General features: G+C 58.5%; 1 protein-coding gene across 2 annotated transcripts in view; it reads left to right on the forward strand.

Moving 5' to 3' along the window:
• The window catches only part of LOC102376880 (unconventional myosin-Vb-like), a 51,370-nt gene extending 43,154 nt beyond the window's left edge, over nt 1–8,216 (forward strand). Inside the window, exons 30-37 of one of the 2 annotated variants that reach the window (XM_006027183.3) lie at nt 22–171; nt 1,920–2,071; nt 3,953–4,042; nt 4,640–4,790; nt 5,051–5,321; nt 5,832–6,006; nt 6,594–6,674; nt 6,775–8,216. In XM_006027183.3, coding sequence (XP_006027245.1) covers nt 22–171; nt 1,920–2,071; nt 3,953–4,042; nt 4,640–4,790; nt 5,051–5,321; nt 5,832–6,006; nt 6,594–6,674; nt 6,775–6,933 — 1,229 coding nt within the window. In that variant the 3' untranslated portion in view covers nt 6,934–8,216. The remainder of the gene's footprint in view (nt 1–21; nt 172–1,919; nt 2,072–3,952; nt 4,043–4,639; nt 4,791–5,050; nt 5,322–5,831; nt 6,007–6,593; nt 6,675–6,774) is intronic. The other variant, XM_025208338.1, reaches the window with a different exon arrangement.
• Nucleotides 8,217–12,624: the final 4,408 nt, after the last annotated feature.

Consider the following 12,624-nt stretch of genomic DNA (forward strand, 5'->3'; position numbering starts at 1 on the left):
TTTTAACACTCTTCCCCTCAGCAGCAACCAGAGAGGCCACCAGGGGAGAGAGGGCAACACCTGCAGAGCAGGAGAGGCCTCTGGAGGTCCCGTCCCCAAGTGGGCCCTTCCAGGGCATGCTGAGATGCAGAGGAGAGGATGAAGAGCGCTTGGTCAGGACCATCATCACTGGTAAGGGGTTGTGCCCTGCTGTGGGGGCTGGGCAGCTCCCTCTGCTCCAGGGCAGTGCAAGGATGAAGCATTGTCCAAGTCCCTTGGAGCAGATCCTGCACTAGAGCAGGAGGCCTGGGGAGTTCATAGCAGCATGAGGCATCATCCATGCTCCAGGGAACACCCAGGACAACGCTCACTCTCACTGGAAGGTGCTTTGAGCAGTGGCAGGGCTCCTTGCAGGCTGCCAGGCCTGATGAGGGGATGGGACCTGGACAATCTAGGATGACAGCTCTGGGGGTGGGAAGCTGTATGAAGAGCATCTGTGCTCTGGCTGAGCATGGGGATGAGCTGAATAGTGCTGGAGCTGGGAAAGGAGCAGAAGTGGCAAACATCCCCCTTCCTGACTTGCTGCAGGTGATATGTCCAAACCCAGGGTTTCCCTGTGCTGTGAGCTTCCCTTGGGAGCCAGGCCTCTGCCCAGGACTTGTGCTTGATGGGTTTTTTGAGGTTCCTCTGTCGCTTCAAAACTTTGGGGATTGTCTCTGGAAGGGAAGCCAGAGGGGACAGCAAAGCAGCAGTGTAAAGTCCCATTTGTGCCCCTCTCCTCATGCTGGGCAGGGGCAAGATGCTTTGTGGGGCACCTCCTCAGCCCAGTGAAATGCCAGATAAGCTGCCTACAGCAGGCTGTGAGCTGGGCGCTGGCCAGGATGCTGGGGCAGATGCATTGCTTTTTGTGCTGGGTTGGGGGGTCTGCCATGGCTGTGTGTGGGGACCCTGGTGACCAGCTTCCCCTCAGAGCTAGCAATGCTGCCCACCCCTCCTCTTGAGGAAGCAGAAAGCCTGGGGCTGAGCCTGTCAGGAGCTTGGACACTGCACAGATGTTGCAGGAGGCCCTGACAGTGCCCATGTGGGCACTAAAGTGGTGGTCAGGGCTGCCTCAACCCTGCTGAAGCAAAGCACCATCCTTGCCATAAAACTATCGGCTCAGGAAGAGGTGCCAGGATGGGCTCTAATGATGCCCTGGGCATGGAGACCAGCCCTTTGCCAGCAGTATGTCTGCTGAAGAAGAGGGAGTCTGAGCACCTTGTTCTTCTGAGGCAGCAGCTAGGGCTGGCCCTTGAGAGGCTGGCAGCCTGGGCGTCATGCAGCTTGGCCTCCTAGGTTCTCCTAGCAGGGACCAAGCCCAGCTACTGCCTTGGCAAGGGCAAGTCATTGAAGGCAGCTCGAGGCTTTCTTCCCAAATACCATAAAGAATTAAGATGCCAGCAGGTAAGCGCAGCAGCTGCCAGGAGGGGCAGATGGGCACATCCTGGCTAGTGGGGCAAGGGAGAGATGTGCCCCATGTGGCTTCAGCCAGCTGTGTATAGCAGCACTGCCCAGCACCAAGTGCTGCTCATCTAGGGCTGGGCTAAACCCAAAGCTGCCCTGGTTAAACTTTTCAAGCCAGCCCAGCCCATCTATATGGATGGGGACTTGGGGTGTGAGAACTCATGGAAGCCCACAGGAGTAGCACTATGGTGAGTGGGGAGGAGCACTATGGCAGGTACATTTTTGTTGTTCCTCCTGCCCAAGCTTTTTTTACACCCAGGGACTTCTTCCCAATATACCCTGTATGCAGGGAGGTGATGTTGTGGGCTCACTGTCCCAAAGGGCCAGGTGAGACGCAGCCTGACTTCAGGAAGGAGCAACTTGGTGCCACGACATGTTACGCCCTTCCATCTAGGGAAGAGCCTGTTGCAGACTGAGTTCTGTTCCTCCCCTTCCAGACTTCCAGCCTCAGCACATCCCTGGTACCCTTCCAACACTGCCAGGCTACATCCTCTTCATGTGCCTGCGGCATGCGGACTACTGCCAGGATGAGCACAGGATCCGCTCACTCCTTACTGCTGCCATCAATGGCATCAAGAGAGTCATGAAGGTACAGAGAGCTGCAAGACATGGGCTGCCCAGCTTGGGAAGGCTAAAAGCATGGCTGTGGCCCTGCTATGCCTCCCCACCAGTGCTTCTTCATGTGTGGCTTTCTTCCTGGCTGCCCAGAAGCTCCTCGCTAGACCTGAGATCTGCCCTTCCTCCTGCCTGGGGTGGAGAGGGTGCTGGCCCCTATGTACTCCGACTGATCCCGTGTCCATGAAGCTGCTCCATCTTCAGGCTCAGCTGCTCATGGTGTTGGAGCAGTCTCCCCTGTCAGGAACATGGTTCTCTAGCTGGTCTCTGCCAGCAATAGCCCAGTGGTGCTTTGCCGGCTGAGGGTCTTCTGGGAACTTTTGCAGCTTTCCTGGGGCAATGAATGCCACTGGACCCCAGCCCCAGGCACTGGGAGCCAGGACTCCTGGCTCAAGGCACCAGGATGCCCCTACTCCTGCTGTAGCACTGAGCAGTGAATGCTCAGGTCCAGACTGGGCAGCAGTTGGCTTGAACTGGCCAGCTCGCAGCTTTTTGCACTTGCTACAGTGAGGTGACCTGTATTCCCAGTCTGCCATAGGTGGGCATGGGAGGGCTGAGGCAAAAGCTGTCCCTCCACACCACCCTGCTCTACCGGGCCCTGGCTGGAAGAGGCCTGATCAGGCTGCGTTCTTCAGAGCTGGAGCGCACACCCAGGCTGCTTCAAGTGCATGCAGCCCCATGGTGGTCATGGCACTGCTAGAGCCAGTCCTGGGGACATAGGATGGATCCCTTCCTCCTGGGTAACCAGAGGGCTGTAGTGCAGTGCCAAGGGCAGCGCTGAGCCAGGACACCCAACTTCTCTTGGCTGTGCTGTAGGCTTCCTCTGTGTGTGTGTGTTTTGGGGTGTGATAATTCTCTGCCTTGCTTTCCTCTTTTTTTTTTTTGTGGAGCTGATTTTTGGCCTGTGATGGGTTGCATGGATGGTCTGCAGTGACTTGGGGGTGGAGAGGGGGTGTTGGTGTGGCAGGAGACTTGTCTTCTGCTTCCATGCCAATCTGTCTCAAACATTGCTGGCTGCAACCCCCTTAGAGCTGATGTGGGGAGGGTTGGGCATGTACATGCCCATATGTGGGCAGACTCCAAGCACTAGACCAGGCTGTGGCTGCAAGGGGAAGGACTACTGCTACTCCAATAGCCCTGAAGGAAAGGAGGAACAGAAAATCGTATTGAGACAGGGTGGGGAGGGCCCTGGGGGCCAGTCTTTGGGGCTGAACAGGGAGGGAGGTTGAGCTGAGGGGGAAGAATTTGACCACCAGGTGCTATTTCTGGGGCATTGAACTGGAGTGTCCTCCCAGATGCCCCTGGCACAGCTGCAGGCTCCCTAAGCCTCGGTCTGTGCTGGTGAAGGAGGGCAGGCTGGCTTGGTGCTATCTGAACAGGCTGCCAGCAGAGACCCAGTGCTTAGGAGCACCCCAGTCCAGACAGTGCCAGCTACTCTTCTCTAAAGGTAGCCCAAGGCCCCTGGCTAAGGTTTCCCTGGTGCTTTTTTCCTAGAGGATTCCAGGTTAGATGCACCCTTTTCCCCTTCCCTTCTTGTCCTCTGCCGCCTGTGGGCTCTGCCTCCTACCTCGTGCAGTCCCAGCACGTGAGGTGCTTGGTGCTGGGGTCTAGCACATGTCTGAATCCCCTGCCCCTGGGGGCATTCGCCTGCCTTGAACTGAGGGAGGTGCTGTGCTCCTTGCTTCAGGCTCTCTACTTCTGGGCTGGGAGCAGCACTCCCTTCTGGCCCCGGGGCTGAAGGAGGGCTGGGCTGGGAGCTGTCGTCATGTCCTCTAACAGAGCTGTCCCACCACCAAGTGCCTGAGGATCCCTTGCACCTGCTCTGACCCCTCTCTTCCTTCCCTCCTGCCTCTAGAAGCACAGCGAGGACTTCGACATGGTGACGTTCTGGCTTGCCAACACCTGCTGCCTCCTCAACTGCCTGAGGCAGTATGGCAGGGACGAGGTGAGCAGGCCTGGCCCAGCCTAGGCAGCACAGACCTGGCCTGTGGGAGGGTTCAGGTGCATTGTAGTGGAAGCAGAGCCAGAGCTCTCAAGGGCTGCAAGTTCTCTTATCTCATCCCTGTGATGGGTCCCCAGTGCTGGCTGCCATCAGATGCATGCACCCTGAGCTGCAGCAGAGCTGTGGGCAGCCCTTGCACAGCACAGGGCACCAGCCTCTCCTGAAAGGGCCTGTTGGAGCAGCTCTGGATACAGCAGCCTACCTGAAGGTGAGCTGCATCTCACCAAGGCCAGAGAAGGGGACCCTATGCTTAGCAGTAGTTTTGGGGAAAGGCTCCTAACCCCAAAACTTCCACCACCTCCCGCACTGTGCAGACATTGGGAGCTGCTGGGTGCCTTGGAGCGAGTCAAGATCATAAGGTGTCACTGGTCTGGAAGAATAGACTCCCAGCTGTCGGGGCCAAGGGTGGCAGCTGGGGCAGGTTTTGGGCCTTTTAGGGGGGGGTGGGCATTGCTCTGGAGAGCAGGGGCTGGCTCGGTGTGGCCCGGCACCTCTTGGCATATGTCTGTAGGTCTCCAGCCTCTCTTGCCGTCTCTGCAGAGCTACCGGCAGGTGAACACCCCCAAGCAGAACCTGCACTGCCTGCAGCACTGCAACCCTGTCAGCCACTGCCAGAGCCTGGGTGACTTGGCCATCCAGATCTACCAGCAGCTCATCGGCACAGCAGAGAAGAAACTGAAGCCCATGATTGGTATGTTCTGTGTTCCCTGTGGAGATAGGACCTAGCATGGGCTGCAGGGCAGCACTAGGGCATCGGCACCACAGCATGGCCATCCTGGGGAAGGGAGATCTGAGGAGATCCCAGCAGATCTGAGGGGCCTTCCTGCCATGGCTAGCAGCTGCTCCCCAGGGCTCTTCCCTGCTACCTAATATCAGGGGCTGGGACTTCCGCCCCACATCCCTGCTGGGCTGGGCACAGACTCCAACCCTGTCCCCTCTCTGCCCTGCTAGTTGCTGCCATGCTGGAGAGCGAAACCATCCCGGGCTTGTCCTCGACCAGGCCATCGGGCAGCCGCAGGCCACAGGGGGCCCCTGCCTACACGCTGGACTCCCTGCTCCTGCAGCTCAGTGCCTTCCACAAGGTGCTCAAGAGCCATGACCTGGAGCCTGCGATAGTGCAGCAGGCTGTACGGCAGCTCCTCTTTCTCATCAGTGGCACAGCCCTCAACTACCTGCTTCTGCGGAGGGACGCGTGCTCGTGGAGCCAGGGTGTCCAGCTCAGGTCAGTCCTGGTGAACTCTAGATCTGTGGCTGTCATGCCTGGGGTGGAGGGAAGCCCTAGTCCTGCCCAACCTATCCTTCACCACCATGGCTCCACCTGACCCAGGAGAACCACAGCTGTGTCCCACCTAGGAGTCCCCCACCCCAGGCAAAGTGCAAAGGCAGGTTTGGTACATCCAAGTTGAGCCAAGGGCTTGTATGTCCCTTGTAGCTAAAGTGGTGACCAGGGCACTGTTAGGATCTTGGAAATCTGATGGGCTGTGACTCTCACCTGGCTTTGCCACAGGTACTTAAGCAGCACCCCCAGTGGGTTATTAATTTAGTGTGGAGGGGAGGGCTCTGAGCAGGAACCTGGTCAAGGCCCTAGCTCCTTGAGCATCATGGGTTAGGCACTGACTGCCAAGCATCCGCAGGCCAGACATGCTGGCATCACCCCTGCTGCTGCCCACCGTGTGGGGCTGGGTCGGGGGCTGCAGCGCCGCCTTCTCCCAGCATTGTGGCCCCTTTCCAGGTACAATGTGAGCCAGCTGGAGGAGTGGCTGCGGGCAGGCGGCCTCCAGCAGAGCGGGGCCACAACTATCCTGGAGCCCCTCATCCAGGCTGCCCAGCTGCTGCAGGTGAAGAAGACGAGCGAGGAGGATGCTGAAGCCATCTGCTGCCTGTGCACGACACTGTCTCCCCAGCAGGTACAGCGGGCCACCCTGTGTCTGGCAGGTAGATCTGGCAGGGAAGTCCTAGGGGCTCTGCCCGCTGCAGAGCTCCAGCCTGCCCTGGTGAGGGGGCTCCATGCTGATAAAGCCCTGGCGGGGAGGGCGTCACTAGTGATAGTGCATCAGGCATTGGACATGCCACAGGGAACGTTCCTCTGAGCTCCCAGGCTAGCCTCTGCCTGGCAGAGATGCTGGCTAGTAGCTGGACCCTCTTCTGCCTGGGAGAGCACTGCTCATCCCTCTGACCTTTTGCTGTTCTTCCTGCACTGGCTCGTGCTGTGGCGGGCTGCAGCTTGGTTTTGTCCCCAGAACGCTTCGTGTGTCTTGCCTTGAAGCAGGACCCTCAGTGCAGCCATCACTCTGAGACATGCCAAGAGATTTGGGAGAAGCTGGAGTAGAGCAAGCTGCAGCTGCTGCCTCCTGAGCCCAGCATCTGGGCTTGAGATGGAGAGAAGGGTCCATAGACTTGCTCTGGCCTGGCTCTAGGGCCTCACCCCCTGGGGCTGCTTTGTGGTGGAGATGGATGGGCAGCAGCTGCAGTCATAGTCCATCTCCTCATGCAGGTAGTGAAGCTTCTGCGGGCTTATACCCCTGCCCCCGGGCTGGAGGAACGCGTGAGCCCCCACTTCATCAGTAGTGTGGAGGTGAGTAACCAGCTGTGCCTGCAGCAAGCCCCAGCAGGGAGTACATGGGGAAAGCTGGGGGTGCCCAGCAGTCTGACTCATGGGAGGGTTGTCTCCGCAGAAACGCCTGGCAGAGCAAAACCCGAGTGGCCCCTGCCAGCTGCTGGTGGACACGGCTCAGCTCTTCCCTGTACCGCTGCCGTTCTCCCACTCTCCTGTGCACCTGGATGAGATCTGTCTTCCCGATGGCCTCAACCTGACATTCCTGTCACACATGTGAGCCACGCTGCCAGGGAGGGATCAGTCGCACAACAGCCGACTGTGTGGAAAGGCCAAGCCTTGTGGAGAGGAAGGAGCTGGCTGCTCTGGGACTCATGGGACTGACAACTGAGGCACTGGAAGGCAGGGTCTGGGCACTGCACCTTTCCAAAAGCAGGTCTGTGGGCTCCCAGATGCCCTTATTTTCATGCACTGAGTGCACGCAGCCCCTCTGTCCTAATGCTAGGTGGGCACTGGAATAACAAGAGGTGCATCTACAGCCTAATGGCCATGGATGCATCGTGGGTAGCTTTGGTTTTAGCAATGGGACTGGGAAAATGCTGTGCACAAAGGGGGAAGGAAGCCCCTCTCTCTGGCACCCTGTCCGAGCCATGCTGGACTCGGAGGAGAGCCTGTGGGCCCAGGCTTACTCTGGACCAAGTACAAGTGGCATCACAGCGCTGCTTCCCAGTGGGCTGGGCTGGGCCGGGGGTGTGAGCAGAGGGGCCAGGGCTGCAGTGAGCAGCAACTGAGCACAGATGACTCATTTTAGTCAGTTATTTATTTAAAAACCGGTCTGAAATGGTAGGGAGGGCTGGTCCTGGGCACAATGGTGCTGCCTGGCTGGGAGGAGTAGGGAGTCCTTGCTGCTCCCAAGGGAGGGAAGCAGGTGTACCCTTGCAGATGACTCCCAGGGCACTGTGGTCTCCCAGGCTCCAGCAGCTGGTGCCTGCATGAGAGCTGGGACCTCATCCAGTCCCACACATGTTTGGTGAAACACCTGTGTTTTTTAGAACTGGTCTGAAGTTGTTTATTAATAAAGTCTGATGCTGTGGAGTCTGCCCACCCGTCGGTGCATCACGGCACTTGGGGGCTGAGGTTGGGCACAGGAGCAAGCTGCCTGGCCTCTGGTCTCTGCACTAGTGTGGGGCTGGGGGTGACCAACATGGGGTGGGGGGCCTGTCTACTGCCTAAGCTGGGAGGCCCCTCACTGGGAACACAGCTCATTGGGGGCTACGAGGTTATGAAGGCCTTGATGCAGAATGCTTGGCCCTCTCTGTGCCCTGACCTCAACCCAGCACCCCTTGGCAGGCAGATGTCCTGCTCTCACTTCTGCATGGGGTAGAACAGAGGTGGCAGAGCTGGGAACAAACCCAGGTGTCCTGACTCCTCTTGAAGGATTTAGGACCGCATGAGACTTAGGATGATCACCTGGGAGACCTCGGTTTGGGAGAAGTGTGCAGGACTCTGGCCCAGGGCTGTCTGCCCTCCAGGGCCACATCTGCCCCTCTAGGGATATGCTGCTAAAAGTGTGTGTGTGGGGGGGGGGGGGGGGGTAGGTATTGGCATAAATCTGCTTGCAGAGTGTGTGCCTCTAGGAGGGGCTGGGGCACCGAACCGGCTGTGACTAGAATGGGATTCCAGCAGGGATAGTATTGGCCTTTTTTAAAGGAAGCCCTGAGCTTGAGGCAGGTGGTCCGGACTGGACAATCCAGCCCTGCTCTTCAGCCCTGAAGAAAGCTGCAGCCCTAAAGTTGTGTGGTGTTGTGCATTCCTCCCCCCAACACCAACTTCCTTGAGCACCTAAAAGTTCAGGTCTCGGCTGCAGCTAGAGCCAGGGCTGACCACGGGGTCTGGGTGTATGGGGCTGTACCTAATTCCCAGCGCCTGTCTGGGCAGAGTGCTGTTTCCCGAGGCAGGCTGGGGAAGGGCGCACTCCCTTCGTTGTTCGTTGGTTTGTTGTTGTTGTTTTTTTAATGTCAGTTATAATAATAAAATATTTTTACAGAGCCCAAAAAAGTCAAAATAGTGCAAAACATCTCACTGTCATGCATCCAGGTGTGTCACCACAGTTTGCTCCAGGTCAGGTATGTACAGACACGGGGCGTGATGGAGGTGCTACGCGAGCAGAAGTGACTCAGTCTGGTTGGTTTCACTCGCATGCCGAACAGTTCTTGGGGGAGCCACGGGCTGGTCGTTCCCGGGGCTGCCTGCCTCGCCGGAGGGCTGAGCTCGTGGCATGGCGTGGCTTGCTGCATTTGGTTGAGGTCAGTCTGTGCGTGGCAGATTGGCTCGTGCTGCAGCCCTCTGCATTTGGGGAGGGGAGGGGGTCTGCACGGTGCGGATCAGTGCCCTCAGTGTAAACATTGAACTGAAACAGGTGTGAGCAGCAAACACTTTTGGTCCCAGGCAACTACTATAGAAAAAGGAATGGGGGCTGGTGGGGTTCGGTTCCAGTGTCTTGGAGGGAAGGTGATGCCAGGATGGAGATGGCTTCTGTATGGAAGGGCTTAAGGGGGGTGCTCCTGCAGGGGCACAGAAGTGTACATCAAGCAGGGTCACTCCCTCTTGCCCTGCCTTGTGGCACGAGATCATGGGCCCGTCAGGACTGGAGAGCAGCAATGGCCTTGCCACCTGGGGCACCATGACCCAGCAAGCCTCGCGGCCACTAGGTCCTACCTGTGAAGCCATGTGCTGTGCCTGGATTCCTACCCTGGAGGTGCTCGTGGATGGGAACAGCCACAGTTGTGGGAGATGGGGATATCGCAACAGCTGGGAGGAAGCTGAGCTGAGCCTCCACCCTGGGCCAGCCTCCCTCAGTGCTGAGCACCAATGCTTCCCCTCCCTTGGCTGCAGGGATTTGTGAGATTGGCCTGGCCCAAGCATGGCAATTTTTGGGTCCTGCTTGTACTGGCATGGGCCTAGTGCAGGGCTTCTCACTTCTTTTTTTTTTTCCTTGAGCCAAATCAAATCCCCCTCATCCTCTTCCCCTCCATCCCTGCAGAGGCTGCACAAGCTCTGCTCTGTCCAGTGCATGTCTCCTTCCAACCTTCCTCTGGTTGGGGCTTGGCCCATTACCCCCCCCACCCCACCTCCCCCACTTCTCTCTTGGTGGGGCTTGCGCTTGCTTCCCCAGCAGCCCTGGGCAGGCTCCCACCCTTGCATTTCATTTTGCAGCTGACTTGGATGTAGCTGCAGCTGTTAGAAAGGAGTGCCAGAAGCACGGAGATGACCTCTGGCTTAGCCAGCAGGACCCAGATGCAGGAGCTGGCACTGCACCCCAGGCGTGTCGGGGTGGAGATCTGCTGGAGAAATGAGCTGTGAGAAATCTCTTGCAGTTTGGCTGCAGACTGGTGTGTTCTGGCTCCACCTCTGAGCTGTCCAGCCCTGTCTGGAAAGGGCAGTGCAGGTGTCTGCATTTGGCCAGCACTGCAGCCTGCCCAAGCCTATGGCCATGTGCCCCAGCTGCTGGCAGGGCCCTATTCACTGAAATGCCCTCTGCTTGACAGTAAATAGCCCTATCCCTCCAGCCCGGAGGGCATCTGGCAGGTGTGCTCATAGGCTTTTGAGGTGTGCGTGCTGAAGTGCTGGGCAGGGCCTGTTGAGGAAGACCTTGTCCTTCTGGGGGGCTGAAGCCAATTTCCTGCAGGCCTGGGGACAGATTAGGTGCTACAGGACCAGGTCCTTCAATTTGCCAAGGCACCGGCTCCTGCGCCTCTGTCCTCTGGGGCACCCTGCCTAGGAAGGGTACAGGCTGGCACTGGGCAAAAGCCTGACTTCCTCTAGAGTGGGTTGAACAGGGTGGGAGTAGGGGTGGAGGGTCTCTGCCAGGCAGGGTAGAGTGCTGGGCCCAGGCTGTCCATGGGCAGAGGGGAGGTCATGCCCTGTCTGGGCACTGGATTGTGCAGAAGTGCCCTAAGATCCTGTGCGGACTACCGGCCTGTTGTGCAGGAGCATGCTGCAGGGCTGGGAGCAGGTGCCCCTGGCTGAAAGTGCCATGCCTCGGTCATGCGCGGCACCAGTGGTCTGGCGCTGACCCAATAGCCCTTCGGTGCGAGAACGTGTCACACGATCTATGTACATGTATTTACATATGTATAGAGCTGGCTGGGGCAGATGGCCTGGTACCAGGCTGTGCTGAAGCAACTTCCTGTGATACCAGTCTTACAGCTGGCGATTTTGGAGGGGTGGGGGGGGGTTTCTCCCTTCCCTCTGCCTGCTCAGAAGTACAGCGCTACGTGGGGATGGGAGGCTGGCTGTGGACATGGCACTCAGGGCTGTGGATGGGGGATTCCCCTGTCCCCCTCACCCTAGTGTCCAGATGCTGCTATGGCTACAATGCATGGTCTGAAGTGGACCACAAGGCTCTAACACCCACCAGAGCCAGAGCAGCGGCTGAGCTCTCCCTGCTCCTGGGTCAGCTGCTGGTGGGACCATGGCTACCTACCCATGGGGTGGTGGGGAGGGCAAGGGGAGCGCTGGGCTGTCATTGAAGTAGAGATACTGCTGGGCCCTGGCTTGCTCCCCAGGGCTCTGAGCAGCGGCACACTGCCTGGATGCTGCTGTGGAAGGGGAGAGGGTCTGGCTCCTGCACCCTGCCCTGCTCAGACCATTACTCCTGCCTCCCTCCAGGGCTAGGCAGGGTCTTGGGTGATGGTGTAGTGTGGAGGCTATAGCAGCTGGCCAGGGTCCAAGGCTTCCAGACACTGCTCAGCAGGCTGGGCCTGTACATCCTGCACACTGGTGCTGGGTTTCTAAGTGCTGTTCAGGCAGCCCTATCCCCACAGCAACAGCCCCCACTGCTCCTAGCCTCAGATCAAGGCAATGGCAGTGGTACCGGGGCAGGACACTAGGAGATGAGCTTAGTTTTCCCCACTGAAAAAATCCTCTTGACTGAGTGGTGGGGAAAGGGGAGTGGGTAGTGAGGACCCAGTCCTCTTCTAGGTACCTCACCCAGCTGGATGTGGCAATGGGAAGGGTAGGGGATTGATCCCCCCTGGAAGCCCAGTAATCATCACTGTCCTTTGAAGCAGGGACCATCTTTACAAGCAGCCTGGGCTGGTTGTGGCAGGTGCCAGACTGCAGCTGCAGGGTGGGTGTCCTCTCCCCTGGTGTGGCAGCAGTTTCTTACTTGCTCTTTCCTAAAAGGAGACCTCAGCCTCCTCTCCCCTCCACTTGGCAATGGGGCTGCAAGCAGTGCTGTGCCCCCTGCTAGCCTGGGGACTGAGCCCCCTTGGGCCATGCCTGAGAGCACAAGTGGCCAAGTCCTGGTATCCCCCTCTCCCAACAGGTCTCTGCTCCAGGACCACAGCAATGGCTTAATGCTGCTGCCATGAGGATTAATAGGCATCTTGGCACAGGGGCTGCCAGCAGCACTCCCCACCCTCATTGTAGGGACTGGCTGGAAGGAAGCTGGCCCTAGAGTCAGCCAGAATCATTCTCCCTGGCCCAGTGCTCATGTGTGCCTTGCAGTGGAGGATGCTCAGACAGCCCTTGCCTCTTCTGTCTGTCTGTGCTGCCACTGCCTGAGCCCATCTCCCTGCCCCCCTCCTTCTCTGCTGCTGTCCCTTCAGCCACAGCTGGTGCCAGCACTCTTGCCCTGCCCTCTTATCTGGCCTTAGTCTAAGCTGCTCTGAGCCTCATGCACAGCAGCTTGCTGAGCTTCCCAGGCAGGGGTTGCAGCCTGAGCCTATGGCTTGAGTGTGCCTCATGGGCTCTTTTCAGCAGCTGCTAAGGAGGCCCCAGAGCCCTTGCACAGCTTGTCCCTTCCTGGCTCCTCCCCAGTGCTAGGGAAGGAGCTTCCACCTGTGCAGAGGCTTGGACAAGTGTTGCTGCACCCCTGCTGCTTGTGCCAGAACCCCTTTACTGCTGCTGCCAAGGGAGTCTCGTTTGGCTCACTCCCTGGCAGGTGTGGGATCTTTCCTTGCTTTCC

Source organism: Alligator sinensis, unplaced genomic scaffold, assembly GCF_000455745.1.
Source record: "Alligator sinensis unplaced genomic scaffold, ASM45574v1 scaffold103_1, whole genome shotgun sequence".
Taxonomy (NCBI): Eukaryota; Metazoa; Chordata; order Crocodylia; family Alligatoridae; genus Alligator; species Alligator sinensis.